This window comes from Panthera pardus, unplaced genomic scaffold (genome assembly GCF_024362965.1).
Source record: "Panthera pardus isolate Hobbes unplaced genomic scaffold, ASM2436296v1 HiC_scaffold_8, whole genome shotgun sequence".
Classification (NCBI taxonomy): Eukaryota; Metazoa; Chordata; class Mammalia; order Carnivora; family Felidae; genus Panthera; species Panthera pardus.
Genome location: NW_026527013.1, coordinates 15,978,043 through 16,003,343, shown reverse-complemented (window position 1 = coordinate 16,003,343; position 25,301 = coordinate 15,978,043). Strand labels below are relative to the sequence as shown.

General features: G+C 51.6%; 1 protein-coding gene and 2 long non-coding RNA genes across 5 annotated transcripts in view; 2 read left to right on the top strand and 1 right to left on the bottom strand.

Moving 5' to 3' along the window:
• LOC128775635 (uncharacterized) overlaps positions 1-25,301 on the top strand; it is a 198,824-nt gene that overhangs the window by 24,387 nt on the left and 149,136 nt on the right. The gene's annotated exons all lie outside the window — the stretch shown is intronic.
• LOC109247708 (uncharacterized) lies at positions 4,027-6,955 on the bottom strand. Of its 2 annotated transcripts, none has more exons than XR_008420502.1 (5): positions 6,840-6,955; positions 6,442-6,651; positions 5,534-5,655; positions 4,997-5,113; positions 4,027-4,296 (listed from the first exon to the last, which is right to left on the bottom strand). It is a non-coding gene; the product is annotated as an uncharacterized LOC109247708 (long non-coding RNA). The 2 variants fall into 2 exon arrangements; XR_002071840.2 differs by having other exon boundaries at positions 6,452-6,651.
• LOC109247706 (C-C chemokine receptor type 1-like) lies at positions 6,970-13,647 on the top strand. 2 transcript variants are annotated; one of them, XM_019416555.2, is made up of 2 exons: positions 6,970-7,150; positions 10,372-13,647. In XM_019416555.2, the coding sequence occupies exon 2, from the start codon at positions 10,418-10,420 to the stop codon at positions 11,498-11,500; it is 1,083 nt and encodes a 360-aa protein (XP_019272100.1). In that variant the 5' UTR covers positions 6,970-7,150; positions 10,372-10,417; the 3' UTR covers positions 11,501-13,647. The 2 variants fall into 2 exon arrangements, with proteins under 2 accessions (XP_019272100.1, XP_019272101.1); XM_019416556.2 differs by lacking the exon at positions 6,970-7,150 and adding an exon at positions 7,610-7,696.

Sequence of the window (25,301 nt, the reverse complement as noted above, 5' to 3'; positions counted from 1 at the left end):
GCTCCCTGGGGGAGAGGGGGGCCCTGGAGCAGGGGGAGGGGGGCTCCCTGGGGGAGAGGGGGGGGCCCTGGAGCAGGGGGAGGGGGGCTCCCTGGGGGAGAGGGGGGGCCCTGGAGCAGGGGGAGGGGGGCTCCCTGGGGGAGAGGGGGGCCCTGGAGCAGGGGGAGGGGGGCTCCCTGGGGGAGAGGGGGGTCCTGGAGCAGGGGGAGGGGGGCTCCCTGGGGGGGAGGGGGGGGCCCTGGAGCAGGGGGAGGGGGGCTCCTTGGGGGGGGGGCCCTGGAGCAGGGGGAGGAGGGCTCCCTGGGGGAGAGGGGGGCACGCTGGGGGCAATTTAGGGAAGGAAATGCTGGTGCAGGACAAAGGGAGTTGGAAGAAATTTCTGTTCCTAGACCTTCCTCTCCAACCCGGTCTGTAGGAGGTGAAAGAGCACAAGATTATCAGATGAAAACTTTGAACAGGATCTTCAGTGACAGGCACGCGGCCAGCTGGTGCTTGGGGGGTGGGGGCAAACACCAAAAATGAAGGCCAGTAAACAGAACTAAATACCCCCCCCCCCTCCTCCTCACTCCCCGGTGAAAATCCACAGAAAGAAAAGGAAGACGGCAGGGAGACAAGAAAGTCCAGAAAAAGGGAAGGACGAAGTGGCTCTGAGACGCCTGGACCGAAGGCACAAGCCCGAAGGTGCAGACCCCTGGCTAGAGCCCGTGTTTGGGTGCCCTGAACCTGAGCCCCACCCGCCCCCACCCAGGGCAGCGGGCAAGGCCTGAGCCTCGCTCGGTGGAGAGAACTGGACTGAGCAGCCGCGGACTTGTGAGCGGGCACCCCTCCGGCGTGAGGGGATCCCCCTGAAATCAGGCAGCTGGGCCCCCGGCTAGTTGTGCAAAGGGCAGGCACTCAAATAAAAGCTAGTTTCTGCGCAGACCCGAGGTTCGTATACACTGAGAGGCAAACTTTCTCATTAGGTCCCTTTGGCCACACAGATTTTTTTTTTTAACTTTTTTTTTTTTTTTTAATGTTTATTTATTTTTGAGACAGAGACAGAGCATGAACAGGGAAGGGTCAGAGAGAGAAGGAGGCACAGAATCGGAAACAGGCTCCAGGCTCCGAGCTGTCAGCCCAGAGCCTGACGCAGGGCTCGAACCCACGGACCGTGAGATCATGACCTGAGCCGAAGTCGGCCGCTCAACCGACTGAGCCACCCAGGTGCCCCGAGGCCACACAGATTTAACACTGAGGCCCTGTGCCCTCACGGCCTGCGGTCGCCCGGCAGTGTGAGCTGGCAAAGGATCCATATCAGCTCTCCGGGAGGAAAGAACGAAAAAGGCATCAACGCGTGGCATTTGCTGATCCCCCGGGGCGGGGAAGGCTCTTCCCGTGGCCAAGTTCCGGCTACCGACTTAATGTCACTGACGGTGTAGTTGGGTCGCCTGAGTCTGCCGTAGGGGTTAGGGAGCCATAATAACACTAAGTAACACTACGTACTAAAGGTCTTAGGCGCATCCCTTCCTTAAGGCTCACAGAAGGGAAAAGTGAGGCTCAGGAAAATAGCGAGCTTGCCCTGGGTCAGCAGCTACTATTTGGTGGAACCGAGTATTTGCAAGAATGTAGCTATATCAGTCTGCCCCGAACCAACAGTTCTCAAGATTCAGTCTCAGGAATGTGTATGTCTACAGTACCGTTGCAGATACCAACGAGCCTTTGTTTATGTGGATTATTAATATTTACTGTGGCAGAGTCGGTTACGCGTCCGACTTCGGCTCGGGTCACGATCTCACGGTCCGTGAGTTCAAGCCCTGCTTCGGGCGCTGTGCTGACAGCTCGGAGCCTGGAGCCTGCTTCGGATTCTGGGTCTCCCCCTCTCTCTGCCCTTCCCCCACTAGCGCTCACACACGCGCTCTCTCGCTGTCTCTCAAAAATAAACATTAAAAAAATTAAAAAAAAAAAAATACCTACCGTAGCAGGAACTAAAACTGAGCCCTGAACCCAAATTCAGCGATTCCCTTAAAGTAACAGGAATGAAACTGTTACATCATAACATAAGTAACACTTTCGGGAAAATAATTTTGTTTTCCCCGGATGCAAACAATGTCAGTGCAAAGAGTGGCCGGATCCCTAAAGCTGCTTCTGCCCCACCGCCCGCCCCGCACCCCCTCCTCCCCCACCCACCGCCCCGTCTGTTGTGATCGTTTTGGCTGAAGTCTGCGAAGGAAAACCAGCCGCACACAGGGACGTAGCTGGAAAAGGGAAGACCTCAGGGACCCCTGGCATGGGTGTGGGAGACCCCTAGGGGTCCTTGGACCCCATTTTGAAAACCGCCAGGCGACTGAGAACAAACTGAGGGTTGATGGGGGGTGGGAGGGACGGGAGGGTGGGTGATGGGTATTGAGGAGGGCACCTTTTGGGATGAGCACTGGGTGTCGTATGGAAACCAATTTGACAATAAATTTCACATATTGAAAAAAAAAAAAAAAAAAAGGAAAGAAAACCACCAGGCGGATAACAGTTGTACTTGGTACAAAAGCCAAGCGGTACAAAGTAACAGACAGTGAAAACTCGGGCTTGGTGTCTCCCCCAGGCGCACCTGTTTCCCTCCCCAGGGACCAGGAATATTAGCCATTCATCCTGCTTCCTTCCAGAGACATTGTACCTTCCCCACCAGGGCCTTCCTGCTGGCGGCATCCAGGGCACACGGCCTTTGCTCCGTCCGTCCAGCCTGGGGCGCGGCAGACATGGCCAAAGAGCCCTCCGGGGAGGGGGACCGGATTTCTACCCCCACCGGCGACGGGTAGGCGCGACTCTCCCTGAGCCTCGCTAATACAGTGTAGGGACCAGATGCGAGGTCAGGCCCCAGGACGTCCCCGCTGAGCCTCAGCGGGGGCCCGGGAAGTGGAACCTATCTGGGCAGCCCGGCGAGGGTGCTCCTTCTGTGCGACAACCAGTCACCCAAGGCTTCCTGAGCGTCTACGCCCTGGGACGCGTCCGTCGGCCACCTCCAGCCCCCGGGCCCGTGACAGATCCCTGGGGGGCCCGGTGAAAACGCAGTTTCTCTTTCAGGGGGCCCGTGGTGAGGTCCCAGGGCCTGCCATTTGGGACGAGCGCCCGGGTCTTGGTGTCACACGCTAATCAGCAAGTGTCTAGACAGGATCCTCAAACTCCAAAGGTGCTCAAGAGGCACCAGAGGGCTTGCCCCAAACACAGCTTCTGGGTCCGACACCCGCCCCCAGGGATTCTGATTCTGCAGGTCCGGGGTGAGGCCCTGAGAACCTTTCTTCTCAACAAGCTCCCACGTGATGCGGGTGCGGCCAGCCCCCAGACCACCCCTGGAGTTCGCGCTGGTTCCGGGCCCTGCCTAGCTCCTCTGAGCCCCGTAACTGCCCGGTGTGCGACCGAGATCGGGGGCACTTCATGGACGTGTGGTGAATGCGGTGGGAGGGAAGAGCCAGCGCGAGCCAGTGCCCGGATTCGGCTCTCGGACTAGAAGGAGGAAGGGAGAGGTCCGCACGCCTAACTGTCCACGGCTCAGATCTGAGGTCTGAAGGGTTGTTATCGCCTCTTCATTCCTCCCCGCCTTCTCAGTTCTCGCAGGACGCCTGCAGGGTTCCCTCCAGCCGCATTCAACTTTGTGGGTGCGGGTGTGGGGCTGGCTGTGCCCGAGGCCGGATTTTGCTGGGTGGACACCACGAGGTCAGAAAAGAGCCTGACAGCTGAGGGTGGAGGTAAGGGGGTGGGGGACGGAGACGGGAGCAATGGCCCGTGGGGTCAGGCTGGTGGGCAGTATAAGGAGGCTGATGGTCTGTACAAAATTGACATACCCACAGCCCCACTGAGGTCAAGGACCTGTTGGTGCCGAATGACAGGAGGGAGGAGAGGTGGGAGTGGGATCAGAGGCTGGGGTGCCGGGAGCCAAGGTATGAGGGGCCACAGATGCCCTGATGGCGAGATCCGGGAGTTAGGGTCACAGGCGCGAGTGGCCGAGGAGCACAGAAGACATGGCCATGGCGGAGAGGGTTCAAGGAAGCCCTTGGCCAGAGACTGGAGGAGACCTGTACTTCGGTGGAGGGTAAAATACAGTTTCAAGGCCTCCCCCCCGCCACCCCATCCTGGGCCACACGGCCTTCCACAGCGTGACTGCACCACTCCAACTAAACCAACGTGTCCTATCTCCCGACTCCTTGGCTGTGGCTGGGCTCGGTGACGTGCTTCGACCCTCACAACGCAGCAGAGGTGACACGAGGTGACTTCTGAGGCCAGGCCTTAAGACGCTCCACAGCTTTTGCTCACGCCCGAGCCCCACCCCTGCAAAACACAAAACAAGGCAAAACAAACAAAAAAAAAACCCATCAGCCCCTCAGAGCCCCCACACCTGCCTCTCCCGGATGATTTCTGGCTGTAGAGAGTGGAGTGGGAAGGGCTGCAGGGAGGAGGTGGCCTCTTGGGTGATCCAGGCAGGGTGGCTTCTCGTGTGTCCTGGGTCATGGTCGTGCCCAACATCCTCATTCACGGTGGCACATGACCCAGCACAAGAGGGCAGCTGGGCAGAATGCAGGGGACAGATTACTGGACCTACTTCCTCTGGTTTGCCAGGCTGGGTTGGCAGCACGTTGTGGGGCAAGACAGCCTGGGAGCTACCAGGCGTGAGACCAGAGGTGGAGAATAAGGAGGAGAAAAGACTGCCTGGGGAAGAAGGGGTGGTGGAGAGAGAGGCTAGGGAAGGAGATTAGACAAGGTGGGGATAAAAGGCAGTGGTGTGGAGGGGGCAAGGGTAGGCTACTGCCTAGGGGCCACCAGTGTCCCCCAAAGGCCCTCGTGTCCCTCTGTGAGACGCCCGTCAATCCGTCTTTGGTGTCCCCAGAGGGGCCCGGGGTCGGAAGCAATCTCTTCTGCCAAGTAGGCAGACAGCGTGGCCCGGGACTGGGTGGCAGAGAGAGCACCGCCAGCCCCTCCCCTCCCCCGGAAATTCACCTACAGGTGTAGCACTGGACCCTGAAAGGCGTACCTCAATGACACGCAGGCTCCACGCAGGCAAGGAGCCTGGCCTTACCGCGTCTCGGTCAAACAGAACATAAGATTTCGGGATGTTGAGGTTGAGACAGGAAAGGAGAAGTGGGAACGGCTGTGTCAGCATCAGATGTCGTGGATGAGACCCAGAAAGGCAGCATGGGACATGAAGGAGGGGGGTCAGCAGGCCAGATCGGGGGTTGACGCTGCAGGGGGCGCCCCATCAAGGAAACAGAGGCCGAGGCAAAGTCAAGGTTAGAAGACCGTGGTGTGCACCTTACGGACACTCCTGTCTGTTCCCACTACATCTAGGGCCACGGCCACTGCCTAAATGCCCAGCCCTGTGCTCTGGTGGAGAAGAATCTCCCGGGGATGATATCCAGGGACAAAAGCCAGAGAGAAGCGGCCCTCAGCCAGTGGCGGGGAAGGCAGAGATGTGATGATACGTGCCCGGTTTCCTCAACCCTCTGGCCCCACAGTTGGGGTGACTCTGAGGGGCTCCCTGGGTTCCCCAGGGGGCCTGGGTGCCACTTACCTTCTGCAGGAGTGGCTCTATAATGCTCCCTTTCCTGGCCCCCTTTCCCCTCCCCTGCAGTGTCTCCTGGGATCCGCTGCAAATACATTACTTGCATCTGCGTCCCGTTCCAGGGTTTGCGCCTATAAAAGGGAAACCCAAATTAAGGCGGGCGTTGCTAATGCTTGCCGAGCTCAGCACCAAATCATTCATTCATATGCATGTATTCATTTAACCTTCTATAAAGTGGGAATTATTAGCCTCGTTTTACAGAAGAGGAAAGAGACAATCGAACGCATACATAATACACCCAAAGTCACCTCTTTGTCAGCTTAGTTGTCTTTTGCCTCCCTCTTCCCCCATCTGTCTGTGGACGGGCTGCCAGAGAGGGGAGGCCCGACCCCAGAAGACTCCTGGAGTGTTCCTTTGAAGGGCACACAGGGCACCTTGTCTAAAGTCTTCATTCTACGGATGAAGAAACAGAGCCTTGAAGGGACAAGTGACATTTGCAAATCACATTCGCATTCATTTCTGAAATGGTGCTTTGCAGCAATCCTGTGAAGGCCCCTAGAGTCCCATTTTACAGAAAAGGAGTGGAGCCCAGAGTGGCGGGCAGGGGGGAAGCCAGCACAGTGGCAGAGCAGGTGCTGGCGGCTGTGGGGAGAGTCGTGGGAAGCATCCTTCGTCACTCTTCCTTAGGCCAGGTGCTCTGTGACACTTTTCACCTCCAAGCTGACCTTGTGCATCCTGCGGCAAGCAAGAGTGCTTGGCGATCTCATGAGATGGAGTGGGAGCCAAGACTCGTCAAGGCGTGGTTACCCGCCCTTGTGTCAGGGGAGAGCTGGGATTTGGCCGCAGCCTCGGTTGGACCATCGCATTAGACAGGAACCTGCGATCAGAAAGAAATGGCTGAAACTCAGCCTACAGACCTGTACTCACTTCGGGCCGGAGGTTCCTTGAGATGAAACTGTTCAGTGGGGTCTGCAGGGGTGGAGACCGGGAGCAGAAAGGGACAGCAAACAGAGGTGGAGGACACAGGGGGCGCCAAAGAGGACCTGTCACGTCTCTCGCGCTATCAGCCGGTTCATTTGGAGAACCAGGATCCAGCGTTGGGGTTTAAATCCTTCCATTTGCAAACTCTAAAAAAAAAAAAAAAAGGCTAGTCCCTGACCACAAACCCTCTATGCCCTGCCCTCCCTCACCACCCCTCAATACACACACACACACACACACACACACACACTATCTCAGCCTTTGATTGCTTCACAAATTCTGGGAACAGCTCATACTACCTCTCCCCACTCAACTCCACCCAACCCTACCCTACCCAATCCCCTTAAGGCAGAGCTCCCTAGGGAGAAGCACAGCCGAGTGAGCAGAGAAAATCCTTAGAGTGAGCCCAGCCTTGAGGAACCGGCCACTAGCGCGTGTCGCGGCCACTCATGGACACCCGACCATACAAAAAGAAGAACTCTGTCCCCTTCTCGTCATTCTGAAAGACTGTGAACCCTGGAGTCCTAAATCATCACACAGGAAGCTGAGGACTTCCTGTTCAATCAGGACGTTGAGCCTTGAGTTCATCAAAATTCGAAAAGCTCCAGAAACAAAGACTTCGTGGACAAAACCCCTGAGACCAGAGTAAGTGGTACTTGTTTTTTTTTTTCTGTCTTGCCAGTTACCACTGAGGGCAATCTTGTTAGAAGACATATATGCAGCCAGGACTGTCGTCCTCGCACTGTAGGACATTCCTGAAACGTGAGGAATTCTTCGAGGGTCAAGCAAATGTCTAATTAGCCCATAGATGCATCTACAAGGCAATGAATTATATGGCAATACTGACAAGGGGTGAATTTATGAGACTGTGTGCTCAGATGTAAAGCAGGGGTTTTCTTGATAAAAAAGGAAAGCTTTCTTGAATGATTGGTTGTTGGTAACCGATTGAGAAAATCAGCCTTTCTAAAGTCTGTTAAGAAACAAGAGGCTCTCTGCGGAAAAACTATTCAGGAGGAAATCACTTGCCAAATTTCCCTATGTAAACAAAACCCAAACATGGTATATGAAGAAGTTGTAGCAAAAGGGAAATATTAATTACAAAAAACACTGCAGATGCCGGCGACCAATTTCTTGAGAAGACTAGAACCAAGGAGCCTCACAGTCAGGACTGTTGATTTGTCTCTGGAGGAGGTAGGATTTTACCCTCCCGAAGACAGGGAGATGTCCTCTTGGGATGCATCCATTCCGTTCTACTAACAAAGAGGCAGGTCAGACTGTGTTCCGAAGGTGGAGGGGCACGGGAGGGGTGGGGTGAGGGCTACTTGGAGGTATCTATTTCAACTGTTCCTTCATAGAAGAATCTGGAGTGCCCCGATTTTCCGAGTTAGAAGCTCTCAGAAGTTTGCATAGCTTGTCAACCAGGCGGTCTATTATTCACTGACGCTTGAGTCCCCACTCTGACTAGGGGGACAGCTCTAGACTATTCAGCCTGTGGGCAGTGAAGGGCCGGGAAAGGTTTAGCCACTGGCCCTCATGGGAAAAAAAGAGCCCTGATTTCTAGTGTTTGTGGATTTCTGTGGCATCGATATCCCCACTGTGGTTGATTTCAAAGCTACCAAACCCCTGAATGCCGAGCTGGGGAGAGGTGGGCACGATCGGTTTTTACGAACCAGTGTAAGCCAGCCCCAGCATGCTACCAGGCTTGGGCGTCTTAGCCCCACAGACTGTCCTTTCTCTACTCAAAGCCCTCACCAGCTCCCAGGCTAGAGGATCCTGCTGATCACCTCGGGGCTGACTTTGCAGCAGCCTCTTGCAGGCCTCAGTTGCACCACAGGCCTTCTGTCTCCCTGCAAGGCCCCTTCCTCCCCACCCCCACCCCATCCCTCTCCCGGACTTGCTTGCGGATTGTTGCCTGGCGCCTGGCAAGTTGGGAAAATAGCCAACGAAGTTGGAGGGGGTGGTGGTGAAGGCGGGTCTCTGTTCAAATGGCCCGGGGGCAATGTTGACTCGGTTTGCCCTCATCTTCGCCCAAATTCCCCAGGACCCCTGGGCTCATGGGCTCAGGCTTGCAGCAGCGGCTCCTTGCGCTGCCAAGCTTCTGGTTGCTTCCGCCGTAAATCTGCCGGCCTACCCAAAAGTGCTGTCTGCCAAGCCCACCTGCCCGTACTGGCAGTGGCAGCAGAAGTCAGAAATTGCCCACACAGCCTGGTTAGTGACTGCCAGCCTGGGTCCCTCCAGAAGGAGAGCTGGTGGGGTATAGGCAAGTCCAGAGCTGGACGAGTGAGCCACAGGGACGGATTTGACGGGAAATGACAGCTCCCCAGCCAGGATGCCGGACAGCCCCCTGCCCTGTCCCGTGTGCCTTATTTTCCAACGGCCGCTGCAGAAATGTGAATTTTGTAAGCTGGAAACATTCGCTAAGCAATTTAGAAGACTAGAGACTCCAGATTCAGGATGGGAGTGATGATGTGGGTACCGGCTACTTTAGTGAGGCCAGCCTGGGACTGGCCTCAGAGAGGGGCCGGTGCAGGGAAGGAGGAACCCTAATATCTACCGAGGGCCCGAAAAATACCGAGGTGTCGCTTCTCTCATACATGCATTACCTTACAGCAGCCCTGCAAGGTAGGTGCTACTTTCCCACAGTACAGAGGAGAACCTAAGGCTCAGAGAGGTAGATTAACTTATCCCAAGTCACACAGCCGGTAGGTTACGCCAAAGCCCATCCATGCTCCCTTTGGGGAAGTGTCTTCAGGAAGTGATTGGAACAGACTGAAAGAGCCTGCTGACCATCAGGAACTGGGGGAAGTCCCACGAAGGCAAGCGATCCAGTGGCTGTTCTGTGTTTTTGTTTGTTTCAAGACAACCCTGGGTGCAAATATCCAAGAGCCAGACTGTACTTTCCTCTGAATCTTCCTCATGGCTCTCACAGGTTGTCTACGAAGTTGCCTGTAGACCCACCTGTGCCACATCTGGGCTGTATGACATGAGCCAGGCTGACCCACTCTGCGTCCTCAGCGTCCTCATCCACTAAGGGATGGAGCTGGCCTTCTAGAATTTCACTATGGCAGCGGTGTGGGTAGGATAATTTTTGCGTGGCAGGACATCCTTGGCCCTGCCTAACGAATGGCCAGACAGCAGCATCCCTCGTCCCCGGGGCACCACCCCCTCCCCCCGGAAAAAGAAAAAAAGGCCACACATTTTCATGTGTCCCCGGGGCGCTATGTCACCCCTGACTAAGAACCTTTTAGGCCCCCGGAGCCATGAAAATCCTTCTGTAAGTTTTGGACTCTCAGCATCCTTCTGGGGACCCCATGGCGCAAAATCATTGCTCTGAGATTGGAGGCAGGAGCCCCAGTGATTTCAGGAATGGGCGTGAGAGCCACTCACGCCCGAGTTTGAACTCCACCGTTCGTTCTTCATAAATACGTGTCCTTCCCACTTTGAACGTCTGCATCATCACCTCCAGACAGGGGGACAATAGCGACACCTGCTTGGGGGCGAGGGGTTGCCTAGCACTGAGTCCACTGCCAAGACCGCGGGAAGCACCGGTTAGGAGCAGTGGGGCGAGACCTCCCTCCGTCTGCGCTCTGTCTCCAGCCACCAGACTTTTCCTGCACGACACTTACCGTCAAAACGATGGAATGAACCACTCGCGCGCTCATTTATTTACTGCCTACCCCCCCCCACCCCCCGCCCCGACCCCGCCGCCGCCCCGTTAGGCTCCAGGTTCCACCAGGGCAGAGTCGACCCGGGTCCCCCTTGCTCCGTGCTGTGTCCCGGGGTCTGGTACACAGTAGGCACTCAGTAAAACAGCTGTCAGGTGGTTGAAGGCTTCTAATCATCCCTGCCTCGTCTTTGTTGTCCAGGGCCCGCCGCCTTCTGACGGCAAAGAAAACAGAGACTCGCTCCAGGATGACAGAGGCCAGCACGGAAATCACAGTCCCTACAGAGACCTTTGACGTGACGACAGAATATGACTATGGGGGCATAACCCCGTGCCAGAAGGGGGAGGAGAGGGCCTTCGGGGCCCAGCTGCTGCCCCCCTTGTACTCGCTGGTGTTCGTCATCGGCCTGGTGGGCAACATCCTGGTGCTGTTGGTCCTGATGCAGTACAAGAGGCTCAAGAGTATGACCAGCATCTACCTCCTCAACCTGGCCATCTCTGACCTGCTTTTCCTCTTCACGCTGCCCTTCTGGATTGACTACAAGCTGAAGGACAACTGGATTTTCAGCGACGGCACCTGCAAGCTGCTCTCGGGGCTTTATTACATAGGCTTGTACAGCGAGATCTTTTTCATCATCCTGCTGACGGTGGACAGGTACCTGGCCATCGTCCACGCCGTGTTCGCCCTGCGGGTTCGCACGGTCCTCTTCGGCGTCCTCAGCAGCGCCGCGGCCTGGAGCCTGGCCATCTCGGCCTCCGTCCCGGGCTTTTATTTTTCCAAGACCCAGCGGGAGTTCTCCCATATCACCTGCAGCCTCCACTTCCCTCACGAAAACCTAAAAGCCTGGAAACGGTTCCAGGCTCTGAAGCTGAACACGTTGGGGCTGGCGTTGCCTCTGCTGGTCATGATCGTCTGCTACACCGAGATCGTAAGGATTCTGCTCAGGCGACCCAACGAGAAGAAGGCCAAAGCCGTCCGCCTGATCTTCGTCATCATGATCGTCTTCTTTCTCTTCTGGACCCCTTACAACCTGGCCATGCTGGTCTCTGCTTTCCAAGACACCCTTTTCACCGACGAGTGTCGGCAGAGCAAGCAGCTGGACGTGGCCATGCAGGTGACGGAGGTGATCGCCTACACGCACTGCTGCGTCAACCCCGTCATCTACGCCTTCGTGGGAGAGAGGTTCCGCAGGTACCTGCGCCAGCTGTTCCACGGGGTCCTGGCCACGCGCCTGGCCAAATGGCTCCCCTTCCTCTCCGCGGAGAGGCTGGAGAGGACCAGCTCAATGTCGCCCTCCACGGCGGAGCAAGAACTCTCTGCGGGGTTCTGACTCGGGCCCCTGGGGGCCGATGCGGGACCCAGCCGGGGTGACCTGCCAGGCGCGCCGACCCGAGCCGAGCCAGGTTGGGTCTCGTGGCCAGATCCGGACACGTGACCACCACGGAATGTGCAGCCACGTGGGGGTGAGCGAGTTTAAAGGCGGTGCGGGCTGAGTTCCCTCCGGGCCATGAACCTTCTCCAAGAACTTCTCCCTGGTGGGAAGGAGACGAATGAGCCCAATGGGACATTCCAGAAGACCGGGACCGAGTTTACCTGTGAAGGCCTTGGGCCCAGACAGGATTTCAGATTCGTGAGCATTAGCATTTGTAAACAGAGCCCCTTGACCCCAGGCAGCCCCTGCCCCTGCTCCCACCACCAGTGAACTTGGAAGCAGTGATTTCCGCTGCTGACTTCGCTTCGAGTGGAGAGCCAATCAGCAGCCAGCAGCCCCTCCCCACCTTCCCCTCCCCTCCTCTCCCCTCCCCTCCCCTCCTGACCGCTGCAGGGCTTAGGTGCTTGGAAACCCTGAGGAACAGAGAACTCAGGGTGGGACAGCCAGAACCCTGGCGGGGAAATAGGATTGGGGAACTGCTGTTGGCAGTAGAACTGAGATCTCTGCCCTTCCCCTGCTCAGGCTCTGTCTCTCAAAAATAATAAATTAAAAAAAAATTTTTAAATAGCTTAAAAACACAAAGGGAAAAAGGAAATACCAAAATCACCCATAATCTCACCACCCAAAGACAACTACTGTGCATTTTTCGATGTATTTTCTCTTCGTTTGCTTTTTTTTTCCCCGTATGTATTTATGATGGTGACAAAGGTAGACTTCAGCTGTTTTCCTGTCGTTGTTGTTGTTTCCCAGGTGAATAGATCAGTTTAAAGCATTGCTTCTGATGGCTGCACTGAACCCCACAGCAGGGATACGCCCCAATTTACTCCACGCGTTTCCCCAGATTTGCTTGCGGGAATCAATTCAATCCGGCAGTGGTGACTGAGGACGTGCTTTTTTCAAAGCGGGTTCTCTGAGCTCTGGGAGGCACACAGGCACAGGGGTGCCCTGGAGCCCGTGGTGCTTGGGCAGCAAAGGGGAGGAAGGCATCCACCAGTCAGAAAACATCCTAAGGTGGGGGGGGGGGGGACGGCAGTGGGGAGCACCTGGGTGGCTCAGTCAGCTAAGCATCTGACATCAGCTCAGGTCATGATCTCACAGTTCGTGGGTTCAAGCTCCACGTCGGGCTTTGCGCTGACAGCACAGAGCCTGCTTGGATTCTCCGTCTCCCTCTCTCTCTGCCCCCCCCTTGCTTGCGCTCTCTCTCAAAAATAAACATTAGAAAATAAAAATAAAAGACAGTACCCTGAGTAAATGGGTGTCCCACCTGGCGACACAGTGACGCCATCAGGCTGGCCACTCTTTTTTTGGACCCTAGTGTTGTCCCTTCAATCAGGGACCTACTCTGTGCACACGCTTCCTTTATGCAAAGCGACTGGTATCATGGAGGTTTGGAAAATGTTTGTCTGGGGAGGAGGAGGTCACCCTGCCCTGGGCTTACGTTTCCACACAGAAAATATGGCGAATTCCAGGCTTTGAGAGTCAAGGGAGGAGTCAGCTTTCCACTTGTACACCTGCCGGTTCCTCTCTGCAGTGTGGAGAGAAGGAGGCGGAACGGAATTAAGAAACATTTGTCTGCCACTTTGGTAAAATGACACTGCATCGAAAACCGTACCTGATCGCAACAATATCACAGTGAGAAATGCTGTCATTCCAACATCCTCCAGTTCCATCTTTGAAATAAGACTTGTTTTTCTGACGTGTCACCAAGGCAGTGATGTGCACTGCAGAAAACTGGAAACATCTAGAAAGGCCAAAGAAGAAAACGGAAGCACTTGGACCCACTGCCTACAGACAGCCTCTCTTAGCACATTAATGTTGAAGTGCATCTCCTTCCTGGATTGTTTCCTAAATGTACACACACGCGCGCAATCACGCTTAACATTTTTTCGTGCAGCCGCGGTAAAATTGGACCATAGCAAGCACTCACTAAATGCTGGTTGAATGGATGAATCTTTGAAACCCCCATTTCTGTATAAAGTGAGGATAAGCCTGGTGTCTACCCCCACGGGGCTGTTTGGAGGATTAAATGAAACAAAGCAAGGAAAGCAGGTTGATCTCTTTTTTTCCTTTAAGTTTTTATTTTAGGGGCGCCTGGGTGGCTCAGTTGGTTAAGCGTCCAACTTCGGCTCGTGATCTCGCGGTTTATGGGTTTGAGCCCCGCGTCGGGCACTGGGCTGACAGCTCAGAACCTGGAGCCTGCTTCGGATTCTGTGTCTCCCTCTCTCTCTCTGCCCCTCCCCTGCTCGCGCGCTCTCTCTGTCTCTCAAAACTAAACATTAAAGAAAAATTTTTTTTAAGTTTTTACGTTAATTCCAGTTAGTTGACATACAGTGTAATATTAGATTCTGGAGTACGATGGCATCATTCGGCACTGCCTTACATCACGTGTTACTCATCACGACAAGTGCCCTCCTTCATCCCCATCACCTATTTCACCCATCCCCTCCCCCCACCGCCACCTGCCCTCCGGTCACCATCAGCTTGTTCTCTCTGGTCAGGAGTCCGTTTCTTGGGTGATCTTTCTCCAAATCTCAGATAAGAAATCTAACACCCCCTGACGGTGCCCCTCCTCAGTTACTCACGGCACCTCCAGCCCTTCCTGTCCCTCGTCTTCCTGTCCCCCCCCCTTCCCTCCTTGCTCCTGTGCGTGCCAGTCACGCCCCACCTCCATGTTATTGCTGTTTCTATCATTTCATCCTTCGGAAAGGTGGCCAGAATAGCACAAAGAACTCCCACATTCCTCATCCAGATTCCCCAGCTGTCGGCATTTTACCACATTTGTTTTAATTCGTCATTCCCTCTCTCCCTCTCTCTCTCTCTCTCTCTCAACAGATAGACAGGCAGATCAATGTATATAAACGTACTATTTTTCAGGACCATTTGAGGGCAGGTTGCAAATATGATGCCTTGTCAGCTTTTCGTCCCTCAGAATGATTTTACCAGTGACAAGGATGCTCTCCCACATCATCAAAACAGGAAGCTCACCTGACTCACACAATATCATCATGGCAGCTGTAACCCTCTTTCTGATTTTGCCCGCTTTGCAAATATTGTCCTTCAGAGTCCCAGGGTCTAGAATCACTGTTTCCTTAGCGGTGATGGCTTTCTACCCGTTCGTCAGACCTTTCTTGTCTTTACTGACCACAGCATTTTGAACGCTACAGTCACCCGGCAGATGGTTCCTTGTTGTGGGTTTCCTGATGTTTCCTGATGATTCGATTCGGGTTATGCCACTGGAGCAGGAATCTCCCAGAAGTGAGACGTGAGATAACGTGTCCTCGGGGCATCGTATCGGAAGTCACGTGGTGCCACCCTGCCCCCTCACCGAGGATGTTGAACTTCACCACTTGATTTAGAAAGCTTCCACCAGGTTTCTCCACTGTGAAGTATATGGTACTTATTTATCAATAAATGTCTATTATTAGTTGGCATTTCACTATATAGAAAAGGCATCTTTTCTCCTCCACTTACGTATTTATTCATTTCTTTATTTATATCATCATGACCTCACGGATTCCTTTTTTGTTCAGTGGGATACAATCTGATATTACCTTTCTTGTTTTGCTATACAAATCGTCCCAGATCTATCCAGTGGGAGCCCGTCAAGCTCGATCCGATGTCTTTTGCTTCTCTTCCCATCAGTCTTTGAGCCCTTTCTTACTTTTTTGGCCCATAAGGTGTCAGATTCTGCACAGTCTAAGCAACCATCGACAAAGGAAAAAGGCAATCTATGGGATAGGAGAAAATATTTGTAAGCCACCTATCCATAAGGGGTTCACATCCAACACATACGAGGAACTCGTACAACCCAACAGCCAAAATAACAAATAATCCGGTTTAAAAAGAAGCAAAAGACCTGCATAGACATTTTTCCAAAGAAGATACACAAATAGCCAACAGACACGTGACAAGGTGCTCAACATCACTCCTCATCGGGGAAATGGCAACTGAAACCACAGTGAAATATCACCTCACACCTGTTAGAATGTCTGTTATCAAAAAGACAACGGGCGCCTGGGTGGCTCAGTCGGTTAAGCGGCCGACTTCGGCTCAGGTCACGATCTCGCGGTCCGTGAGTTCGAGCCCCGCGTCGGGCTCTGTGCTGATACCTCAGAGCCTGGATCCTGTTTCAGATTCTGTGTCTCCCTCTCTCTCTGCCCCTCCCCTGTTCATGCTCTGGCTCTCTCTGTCTCAAAAATAAAATAAAAACGTTAAAAAAAAATTTAAAAAAAGACAACAGAACAAATTCTGGCAATAACATGGGGGATAGGGAACCCTGTACTCCCGTGGTGGGAACGTCAGCTCAGTGGGTTGAGCGTCCGACTTCGGCTCAGGTCATGATGTGACAGTTGGTGAGTTCGAGCCCCACATCGGGCTCTGTGCTGACGGCTCGGAGCCTGGAGCCTGCTTCGGATCCCGTGTCTCCCTCTCTCTCTGCCCCTCCCCCGCTTGTGTGTGCGTGCACGCGCACTCTCTCTCTCTCAGAAATAATAAATGAATCTTTTATTAAAAAAAAAAAAGGAGGTTCCTCAAGAAACTAAAGATAGAGCTTCCATTTGATCCAGCAATTTGACTTCGGGGTACATATCCAAAGGAAATAAAATCATCATCTCAAAGAGATGTCTGTATTCGCATGATCACTGCAGCACTTTCCACAATAGCCGAGGCATAGAAACATCATAAGTCGCCACCAACAGATGAGTGAAAACAAAATGGAATGACCAAAAGAGGCACCTGGGTGGCTCAGTCGGCTAAGCATCTTACTCTTGATCTCAGCTCAGGTCATGATCTCACGGTCTGTGGGCTTGAGCCCTGCATCGGGGCTCTGTGCTGACAGTGTGGAGCCTGCCTGGGATTCTTGCCCTCCCCCTCTCTCAGCCCCTCCCCTCCTCTCTAAATAAATAAATAAATAAATAAATATTAAAAAAATGGAGTGACCAAAAGCAGAAGCCCTATTCTAAGGATTTCCCCCAGTCAACATATAATCACTCTACATGTTTAAGGCATACAGCATGCTGCTTTGATTTACGTATATTGGGAGATGATTACCACCACAGGTTCAGCTAACATCTGCCTCCTCATTTACAATTAAAAAAGAAGAAGAAGAAAAGAGGAAAAAGTTTTTCTCCTCGTGATGAGAACTCCTCTCTTAACACCTTTCCTATATATCACACGGCAGCGTTGTCTGTGGTCATCAGGTCACACATCACGTCCCTAGGACTTACTAATCCTTTGCACGTTTGTACCTTCTGACCCCTTTCCTCCAATTCTCTCTCCTCCACCCTCTGCCTCTGGTGACTACAGATCTTGTCTCATTTTCTGTGAGTTTGTTGTTGCTGTTGTGTTTTTAGATCCCACATACAGATGAGATCACAGAGTATTTGTCTTTCTCTGACTTATTTCACTTGGCATAATGCCCTCAAGGTCCATCCATGTTGGCACACATGGTAGGATTTCCTTGTTTGTTTGTTTGTTTTTTTAATTTTTTTTTTAACGTTTATTTATTTTTGAGACAGAGAGAGACAGAGCATGAATGGGGGAGGGTCAGAGAGAGAGGGAGACACAGAATCGGAAGCAGGCTCCAGGCTCTGAGCCGTCAGCACAGAGCCCGACGCGGGGCTCGAACCCACGGACCGCGAGATCATGACCTGAGCCGAAGTCGGACGCTTAACCGACCGAGCCACCCAGGCGCCCCAAGATTTCCTTGTTTTAAATGGCTGAATAGTATCCCATTGTGTATATATATATTCTTTATCCATTCATCCACCGATGGACACTTAACGTGGTTTCCATGCTGTGGCTATTATAAATAACGCTGCTCTGAACATGGAGGTGCAGATATCTTTTCAAGTGAGTGCTCTCATTTCCTTTGGACATATTCTGAGGAGCGGAATTGCTGGATCAGGGGATAGTTCTATTTTTAGTTCTTTGAGGAAACCCCATACTGTTTTCTATAATGGCTCTTCCCATTTACAGTCTCAACAGTGCACAAGTGTTCTCTTTGTCCACATCCACACCGGCATTTGTTACCTCTTTGTCTTTTCGAGGACGGTCTTTAAAACAGGTGTGAGGTGATACCTCATAGTGACGTGAATTTGCATCTCCCTGATGACAAGTGATGACAAGTGAGCATCTTTTCATATACCTGTTGACCTTGCGTCCATCTTCTTTGGAGAAATACCTATTCAGGTACTTTGCCCATTTTTTATTTGGGTTACTTGTTTGTTGTTTTTGTTTGTTTGTTTCAGCTTGTTTTTTTGTTTTGTTTTGTTTTGTTTTGTTTTGTTTTGTTTTGTTTGTGATTGAGTTCCACGAGTTATTTACCTATTTGGGATATTAACCCCTTATCAGACATATGGTTGGCAAATTTTTTTTTCCATTCCAAAGCTTGTCTTTTCACTTTGTTGATAGTTTCTTCCGCTGTGCAGAATCTTTTTAGTTTGATGTGGACTCACTTGATTATTTTTTATTTTGTTGCCTATGCTTAAGGTATCACACTCAAAAAAAAAAAATCATTATCAAGACCCATGTCAAGGAGCTCTAGTCCAGTGTTTTCCTCTAGGAGTTTCATGTTTCTGGTCTAATATTGAAGACTTTAATCCATTTTGAGTTAATTTTTGTGAGTGGTATAAGATACGGGTTCAGTTTCATCCTTTTATGTGTAATATCCAGTAAGTTCTGGTATGTTGTTTTCATTTTTGTTTGTCCCAGGGAACTTTTGTATCTCCCCCTTTCATTTCTTCTTTGATTCATCAAATGTTCAGAAGAGTGTTGTTTAATTTCCCTATGTTTGTGATTTGTGTAGCTTTCTTCTTGTTGCTGACTTCTAGTTTCATGCCATTGTGGTCTGAGAAGATACTTGGTATGATTTCAGTCTTGTAGCATTTTCAGTCTTGTAGCATTTGCTAAGACTTGTTTTGTGGCCTAACATATGGTCTGTCCTGGGGAATGTGTCATGTATCCTTAAGGGGATTATGTATCCCGCTCTTGTCAGATGGGATTATTATTAAAAAGGTAATTCTAATAACTAAAGCTTGAGAAATGCCGACCAGACGGAATGGATTTTGATTTTTCCACATGTAGTGGACTCTATATCGGCAGGGGTGAATAGACACCCTGATATTGGCTGACTTCTACGTTTCCTTCCCTGTCACACTCATTCCTCCTCTCAGTCCGGCACTCTGAACTCAGTGCCATCACGAGCACCTTCTACCATGACATTTTCTGGGTAAAATTTTGAAGAAAGAAAAGTGATTTTTAAGTCCGTAGCTGTCACTCTGTTCAGACGTGGTTCGGTGCAGTCGAATCTCTGTGTTGTGCAAGAATTTGGACGTAGTAGGGTTTTCCTGCTCTGAAGTTGTCCGATATTTATTCTGGTCCTTCATTTCCCATTCCTTCTTTCCATGGCAGGAGTTCAAGAACGGTGTAAAGACTGATACCTGGATGGCAGTAAAGGAACAAGGGTCATGTCTAAGGAGAGCTGGTAGGGCTCTCATTCTGTCTCCACCCCTGGGCACTGTGCCTCCTGGAAGCAGGAGAGGGTTATTCAGGTTACCTCCATCCCCCTGCCATGCCCCATGGTAGGGAGCACTTGCTTAACTAGAGTTTCCCTCCAGATTTAGCCTCACACCTGTTACCCTGCCCCCACCCCCCTGGAGCATCTCCATCGTCCTGCTGCCATGGGTGGGTGGGCTTGCTTGCCTTGGGCCAAGGCTTTGGGATCACTTAAAGCACAGGGACCCTGGAAGCCTGGAGCTATGAGATGTTCTGAAGCCATCAACATAAGTTTCAGACACAACTAAATTATAGAAACCCTGTAAGTCTCTTTTGCTACCTGGCCTTGTAGGAAAGCAAGGGGAAACAGTCCTTGGGACAGGGCACTGAAAGGGGAAAAGTAGGGTTGCTAGTAAATTTCATTTATTCGTTTATGTGTTTATTCATCCCAAATGTCACTACCCACTCACCCATTCATCCATCCCTTCATTCAGGACAAGCTCCTTGAGCCAGAGACCTGGGGTATGTGGACCACTGGGAGAAACACTTGCCACGCCCATGGGCACTGGAGCCTTCCATGTGCCAGGATGGGGCAGGAGCCACATAAGGTGGTCAGTTCAATGGGGGGAAATACGCCCAATGAATTGATTTTGAGCACAGACTTGGAAGGCCAGCACCAAATTACTTTGCAGCTTTTGTTCAACCTCCAGAGCATTTTGTCTCGGCCCTTAATTCAACAAATCTAAAACTCACTTGGAGAAACCAGGTGAGACATTCTAAGCAAATTTCAAAAAAAGAAAAGAATTCTACTAAGGGGAAATGCGCCCGTGTTGTATATCAACACCCATTACAAAGTGGGCAATACAAAGATGTTATGCCAAACAACAACAACAACAACACAAACCCACTAAAACTACAAATTAAGACAAAGTGGCCAAAAGTCAAAGCCTGTAATACACAAGGCAATCTTAGAAATCAATAGGAAAACCTTCGGGATTTTCCTATCGCACAGCTGTTCCCTACGCTCAACTATTTTATCAAATGAACGGAAGTGTAACAATAGTCATTAACATACTAATCACAATGGTAATAAGAGAAACACTAACGGAAACGAGATAGTTCTTTGGCTTGATGAGAGGGTGGAGAGACTTGTATTCCATTAATGAAAATGCCCACTGCAGCTAAGCACTTGGCAAACAATGTTTAACAACTATGAAAGGCGTCCCCTCCCAGGGCGAACCCCTCAGTTTATTAGCACTTCCTTCAAGTTTGCCTCGAAGGAAGCTTTGGTGCATTTTGTCTGAAACGGTGTCACACTCCAGCGATTTCCTCCCACTACTTTGACAGCCCAGATACCTTCAGGAAGCTGACACATTGTAACGTTTACACTTGACCTCACCCCGGGTGCTTGTCCACACAGCTATTTTGCCCTGCGGCATTTGTTTAACTCAATATTTGGTTCCCAAGAGGAAGACTAAAAAGGAGAAGTCACTCCCGTAATTTGAATTTTGACTGCGTGTCTTTGTAAAACTGCAGAAGTTCAAGCAGCTATGTACTTCTCCTGTTTGGTCAAAACTCAATTTGCTGCATCGTCTCCAGGAAGCAAGGCTGCGCTGTCCAGAAAGTAAGTAACGATGGGCATCACTAAATGTGACCACGGAAAGGCTGCAAGGACGTTGTCCACAGCCCTGCTCATGAGGAGGGAGAACTAGAAAGGCCCTGGAGGGCCAGCATTCATTTAAAGCAGTGGATAAAATAGACAGCTTCTTCCTGCTTTGAGGAAACACCTTTTGTACACTGAGGACAAACAGAGGGGCAAACAAACAACGACAACAACAACAACAAAATGACCAGTCAGATGCTACAGCCAGCTTGTAACAGTCTCCAAAAACCAACTGTGTGATCTCCCAATTCCATGATGAGTTATGTAACATTGGTACCTTGAAATTGGAGGTGGTCCGGAATATTTGCACCAGGGAAATTGGCGAACGCTACAAATCGGGGCTTGTTCTGAAGGACAGTTGTAAACACTTAACCAGAATCCCAGGGTTGATAGTACGTTTGTGAAATGGAATATTAAGCAGACATCAATATTAATGTAGGAAAAAAAGTTTCATCATAAAACCGTATGTGCCTGCAAAAAAAAAAAAAAAAAAGAACTTAGACCCTCATCTCACACCAAGAAAAGATTAATTCAAATGAATCACAGACTTAAAAAAATAGTTACAAACAGAGAGGGAGGGAGGCAAACCCTAAGAGACTCTTAAATACAGAGAACAAACTGAGGGTTGATGGGGGTGGGGGTGGGGGAGAGGGGAAAGTGGGTGATGGGTATTGAGGAGGGCACCTGTTGGGATGAGCACTGGGTGTTGTATGGAAGCCAATTTGACAATAAATTATATTAAAAAATAAAAAAGTGGGACTTAAAAAAAATGAAACATAGACTTAGATGTACGAGCTAAAACAGTAAACTTGTAGAAGAAAACACAGAAGGAAGTCTTCAGACTTTGGGCTAGGTCAAGAAAACAATCCCATTTATACAATGGCATCAAAAAAGAATGAAATACCTCGGAATAAATTTAACCAAGGAGGTGAAAGATCTGTACTTTGAAAATAACAAGAAATTGAAGACACAAATAAATGGAAAGGGACCCTGTGTTCGCGGATCAGAAGACTTTAACATTGTCAAAAACGTTCATTCCACCCAAAGTCATCTGCAGATTGGTCAAATCCACCCCTATCCAAATCCCAATGGCACTGTTCACAGAAACAGAAAAGCAAAAGTTTCTTTGTAATTTGTGTGGAATCATAAAAATCCCCGAATCGCCAATGCGATCCCGAGAAAGCAGACTAAAGCTGGAGGCATCACAATTCCCGATTTCAAACTTCATTACAGAGCCAGTGATCAGAACGGTACAGGAACGGCACAAAAACAGACGCGCACAGACCAACAGAACAGAACCCAGAAATAAGCCCACACACACGCCATCAACTCATATTTGACAAAGGAGCTAAGAGTAGCCTGTACTCAGCACTTCAGTAAGCAGAGCTGGGGAAACTGGATATTCACACGCAAAAGAGGGAAACCGGACCCCTGCCTGACACCACTCACAAAAGCCAACTTGAAATGGAGTATAGACTTAAACATGAGACCTGACACTGTGAAACTGCTAGAAGAAAACAGAGGGAACAGCGCCCTGACGTTAGTGTTGGCAACGATGTTTCAGATGAGGTGAAAAGCACAAGCAAGGAGGCAAAAATCAACAAGGAAGGAACTACATCAAACTCAGCGAGTTCGGCACCGCAAAAGAAACAGCAGAATGAAAAGGCATCCTGCTGAACGGGAGAAAATATTCGCAAGTCATGTAACCATGACTTTTATGTTTATTTGTTTTTGAGAGAGAGAGAGAGACAGAGCGTGAGCCAGGGAGGGGAAGAGAGAGACGGAGACACAGAATCTGAAGCAGGCTCCAGGCTCCGAGCTGTCAGCACAGAGCCCAACTCGGGGCTCAAACTCACCAACCGTGAGATCATGACTCGAGCCCAAGTCGGTCGCTCAACAGACTGAGCCACCCAGGCTCCCCTTGCTGTCTTCCTTTCTGAGAAGAAAGCATCCTGTCTGTGCGGTCCAGGGATGGCTGGGCCAAAGGGTCTGAGCTGGTGGTCCTAGCGTCCCCTTCCTCCCTTGACTGAGTTGGATTTACCCACATCAACTTTCATGCCTCTGCCTCCCCTCCTCCCTGAGTTGATCTCTCTGCAAAAGACCTTAGAGTTGCAGAAGCTTCTCCTCGCCCTCACTCTACAGGACCTGAAAAACCACACAGACTCCTTTCCCAAGAATATCATGTATCAGAACACGAGGACACAGCAGGTAAAATTACCATTGTGGGCGATGAGCCGATAAACAAAATGTAAATGTGGTTATGTCCATACAAAGCCGTATTATTCAGCAGTAAAAAAAAAAATGAAGCACTGGGAGTGCCTGGGTGGCTCAGTGGGTTAAGCGCCGGACTTCGGCTCAGGTCATGATCTCACGGTTTGTTGAGTTCGAGCCCCGCGTCGGCTCTCTGCTGTCGGCACAGAGCCCACCTTGGATCCTCTGTCTCCCTCTCGCTCTCTCTGCCCCTCCCCCACCCTCTTTCAAAAATAAAGAAACATTTTAAAAATTATAGAGAAAAAAGGGATTACTGGTACACGAGACCTTGAAATGTGCTAAGTGAAAGCAGCCAGTCACAAACAAACCACCTATCCTGGGATTCCCTCCATGCTCAATGCCTGGAACAGGCCAATCTATAGGGATAGAAAATAAGACGAGGGGTTGCCTAAGGCTAGGGCAGTGGTGCAGGGTTGTTGGTGAGAAAGGAGGAGTGGCCACTTAGAGGTACAGGGCTGGACGGGGTCCAGCAGGGACCTGACCACCAGAAGCCTTGGAGATCAACTGAAGGTTAGGATCTTACCCAACAGCAAACGTGTCTTAAGCTTGGGAGTGCCTTGACCGGATTTGCGATTTGCGTTTGAGAAAGATCATCTTGGCCAGAGCAAGGATTAGGAGAAGGTAAGACAGGAGATGGGGACTATTTATTGGGAGGAGCTTCTCAAGGGGTGACGGGATGGTGGTCCGACACAGGGCGGTGGCACGGAGGACAGAGCCAGGTGGATAGGAATTCAGGAAGAAGGATGGGCCGCACTGTGCTGACGATGTGGGGGTGAAGGGCAAGGACTCCCAGCCGTCTGCCTCTAGTGGAGGGTGTTACGGTTTGCTGAGTGTGTGAACTCAGCTTGGGCGGGGGGAGGGGTGTGATGACGACTTGGGTTCTGTGTGGACACGTTTCCAGTGACTACAAGATGCCCAGGGGGTACCTGGAGACAGGCGCTCCCAGAAGATCTTCTAAACGTCAGCATTTAGGAACCAAGAAATCTCAAACAGAATCTGGATTTCTGGCCAGAACATCTAGCCGCTCTGGACTTGGCATTCACTCTTTCCCAGGGGTCAGCAAACTGCAATCTGCACATGAGATCTGACCCTTGGCTTGTGTTTGTATGACCCCTAGAGCTAAGAACTTTTTTACATTCTTCCAGGGTTCTTGAAACAAAGAAGAGTAAGTGACAGAGGTGACATGTGGCCCACAAGGCCTACAGTACTCGTGGCCGCTGGCCCTTTAGAAAAACGTTTGCCGCCCCTGCCCTTGGCAGTCACCTGCTCCTGCTGAGTTGTGGCCGCCACCTTTCTGAAGCTCTCTCGCTCCCTGGGTGCCCCAGTCCCCACCGCCCCCTATCACCCCCACCCAGCCTGCCTCACCCGTGTGTGGTTTCTCCCTGGCCCCCAGCTGGACCCTGCCTCCGGAAGTGTGACGAATGAGAATAGGGGAGAAGCCAAAGCAAACAACCTCCCAGAAACAGGCAGGGAGAAGCCTGCAAGGAACGAAGAACACTAGGAGGGTCATTTTCTAGGTCAGAAGACGGAGCATTCCAGGAAACGAGTGCCAGGCAGGGTGTCTGGCCGGCTGAGTAGCTGGGGTGGGGTGGGGGTGGGGGGGCTTGCCGAGGGAGTGTGGGGGCCGTGAGCGTCCGCGGAACAGGGAACACAGGCATCAGATTGGAGTAGGTTGGGGACAGGTGGCTTGAAGTTTGGCTGTGAAGAGGAGGGGGCGAAACAGAGCAGTGGCTGGAGGGATCCAGGGAAAGACTTCATCAAACGGGAGAGGGAGAGGTGGAAGCCGATGGGGCGGTGTCTGCGGAGGGGACAGGGCGGGGCCGGACTCACCTTCACCGTGTGTCCCTTGAGGACAAGGCTGGGAGGGGTGAAGGTGTAGGCGAAATGCAAGGGTTTCTAGCAAGAGTGAAAACTGTTTCGTCCTGATGGCTTCTGTTTTCTTGGCGAAATTGCCTTGGTGACATTTTCTTGGGGCCACCTGCTGAGGAGGGCAGGGGGACAGCTGGGAGAATTCTAGAGTGAGGTTTGAAACACGTGTGGCGCAGAGTGGGGGGAAACTCAGAACTGTCGTCAGGTGGCCCCGAGAAGCCCACCAAGCCTGGCGGCTGTGGCTCGTGGGGACTCCTGCTGTTCCAGGCTTCGCGATGTCCCCTGAGCCCAGGTTGCAGGCTGGGCATGCTGGACCCGAGCCTGTGAGTCGCGAAGGGGGACCTGTCTCCGCCTCCCTCGCTGCCTCCAGGAACACTGTTTAACTGGCCGCAAGTTAACACT

Excerpts from the sequence above, each read along its gene's own strand:
- LOC109247706 (XM_019416555.2), top strand. The coding sequence starts at position 10,418 with ATGACAGAGGCCAGCACGGAAATCACAGTCCCTACAGAGACCTTTGAC.